This window comes from Frankliniella occidentalis, unplaced genomic scaffold (genome assembly GCF_000697945.3).
Source record: "Frankliniella occidentalis isolate FOCC.00 unplaced genomic scaffold, Focc_3.1 Scaffold121, whole genome shotgun sequence".
NCBI lineage: Eukaryota > Metazoa > Arthropoda > Insecta > Thysanoptera > Thripidae > Frankliniella > Frankliniella occidentalis.
The window spans coordinates 327759-329444 of NW_026267249.1; the positions used below are offsets into that span (position 1 = coordinate 327759).

General features: G+C 38.6%; 2 protein-coding genes across 4 annotated transcripts in view; one reads left to right on the top strand and one right to left on the bottom strand.

Annotated features, from left to right (window-relative positions):
- The window catches only part of LOC127750011 (uncharacterized), a 201021-nt gene that overhangs the window by 177995 nt on the left and 21340 nt on the right, over positions 1–1686 (top strand). The window lies entirely within an intron of this gene.
- LOC127750012 (uncharacterized) lies at positions 254–1029 on the bottom strand. Its single transcript, XM_052270394.1, has 2 exons — positions 708–1029; positions 254–616 (listed from the first exon to the last, which is right to left on the bottom strand). Exons 1-2 carry the CDS (start codon positions 750–752, stop codon positions 269–271), a joined length of 393 nt encoding a protein of 130 aa, XP_052126354.1. The 5' UTR covers positions 753–1029; the 3' UTR covers positions 254–268.

Sequence of the window (1686 nt, forward strand, 5' to 3'; positions counted from 1 at the left end):
AAATCCCTTCTTACATGTTAAAATAAAAGACCAGATAGACTAGACTAGATCAGATTTCAATTTCTTTCAATAATCAAGAACCAACAGGCATCTAGGTGTATCACAGAACTAAACCTTAAGATATTAAGAAGATTTTGGTCTTCTTAGACATTAAAAAATAAAAAAAATAACCCGTTGTGTTACAGAGAACCAAAATGAAAGAAAATTATGAAATCCCTTCTTACATATTACAAAAATAAAAGACCAGATAGACTAGACTAGATCAGATTTAAGATTTATCAACTTCAATAGACATCAGCTTTTTATATTCTGCAGTGAAAGTGGAAAGTCTTTCATTTTCTAAAGGTAGTTTGTATATATGAGTGCTTAGAAAGCGAAAGGTATTTTTCCACCCTAAACAAAAGTGACTACTTAAGGCCCAATGAGCTTTGATGAGAACATCAACTGCCCGCAGTGGTAAACAGCCTCTGGGTAGTTTGATTATGTGGCTATCTCCTAATACAACTGATAAGCTCTCAATTTTTTTTGCTGTGCCTGTTGCCAAAATGTACGGTTGCACAGCGCCTAGAGAATGTTCCCTTCTCAAATCCATACTTTGCTGAAGACTTCTTCCTTCCTGAAAAAGAAAAGATTTATTTTAGGGAAGTCTTTTGCTTAGAAGTCTTAAGGAGCCACAAAGAGCAAACATTGGGAGTGGTATTACTTACCCGGACAAGTTCGACAAAGTCATCAGGTATGGCTATTGGGTTCATGTTTTCCTCCCAATCATGTATCCTTTTTGAGCGGGGAAGGAATTTGGAGAGGATAAGAAGAGAATTGAGCACAGCTGAAAGACCCAGGAAAAAGAATTAATACAAACAATTTCTAGTAAGCTTAAGATGAGAGAATATAAATGAGACACTTACAATCACCAAATATACACCACTGTTGAGGAGGATACTTTTTAGGGTCCAATTTGGCCACCTGTAATAACCTTGGCACAAAATCCTGATAGTTCCTGATTAAGCTGTGTCCTTTTTCCTGCCCGTACAATTTCTCAAATTCATAATCAATCTAGAAAAAATTAAAGAGATCAAAAATAATTAAGATTATTTGAGACTCAAATCAAATGAGGCTTGAAAGATAACCCGCTAAGATGCCATCTAAAAGTTTATGAAAGGATACAGTATACAGTTGAGATTATACAAAGAGGATAGAGTGAAGTACATACCATTCTGCCTTCAAATGATTTTAAATGGGGAAATGCTTGCAGAATGAGGGTGGTGGGGCATCTGCGGTCTGCCATCAGTGCTCGTCTTTCCTCGTATGTGCTATTCATTAGTCTCTCTATTTGATTTCTTTCACTGTCATCAGGTACTATAAGACTTAAGTGTTTGGCCTTCAGTAATAAAAGATAAGAATTATTATTTCATTAAGACAAGGTAGATGTACGCCAGACCACGTCTCGCGTAACAGGCTTCGCGATACCTCACGAAACACTGTTACGCTGCGACGCGCCTGGCATACGTCTACCTTGGCCTGCGGCGCTGACACCCGAGTCGGGTAGTGGAAAAATGTACACAAAGGTACGGGCCTACGGCCCGTTGACGGCCTATCACCTCGACCCTATCACCTCGACTAAGCATGCATGCTTGCACATTTTTTCGCTTATTTTCGTCAAAAATACCCTCTAGCGCCTCAACGGTT

Excerpts from the sequence above, each read along its gene's own strand:
- LOC127750012 (XM_052270394.1), bottom strand. The coding sequence starts at position 752 with ATGAACCCAATAGCCATACCTGATGACTTTGTCGAACTTGTCCGG. Across the intron at positions 617-707 it reads ACTTTGTCGAACTTGTCCGG|GAAGGAAGAAGTCTTCAGCA; the intron begins GTAAGTAATACC and ends TTTCTTTTTCAG.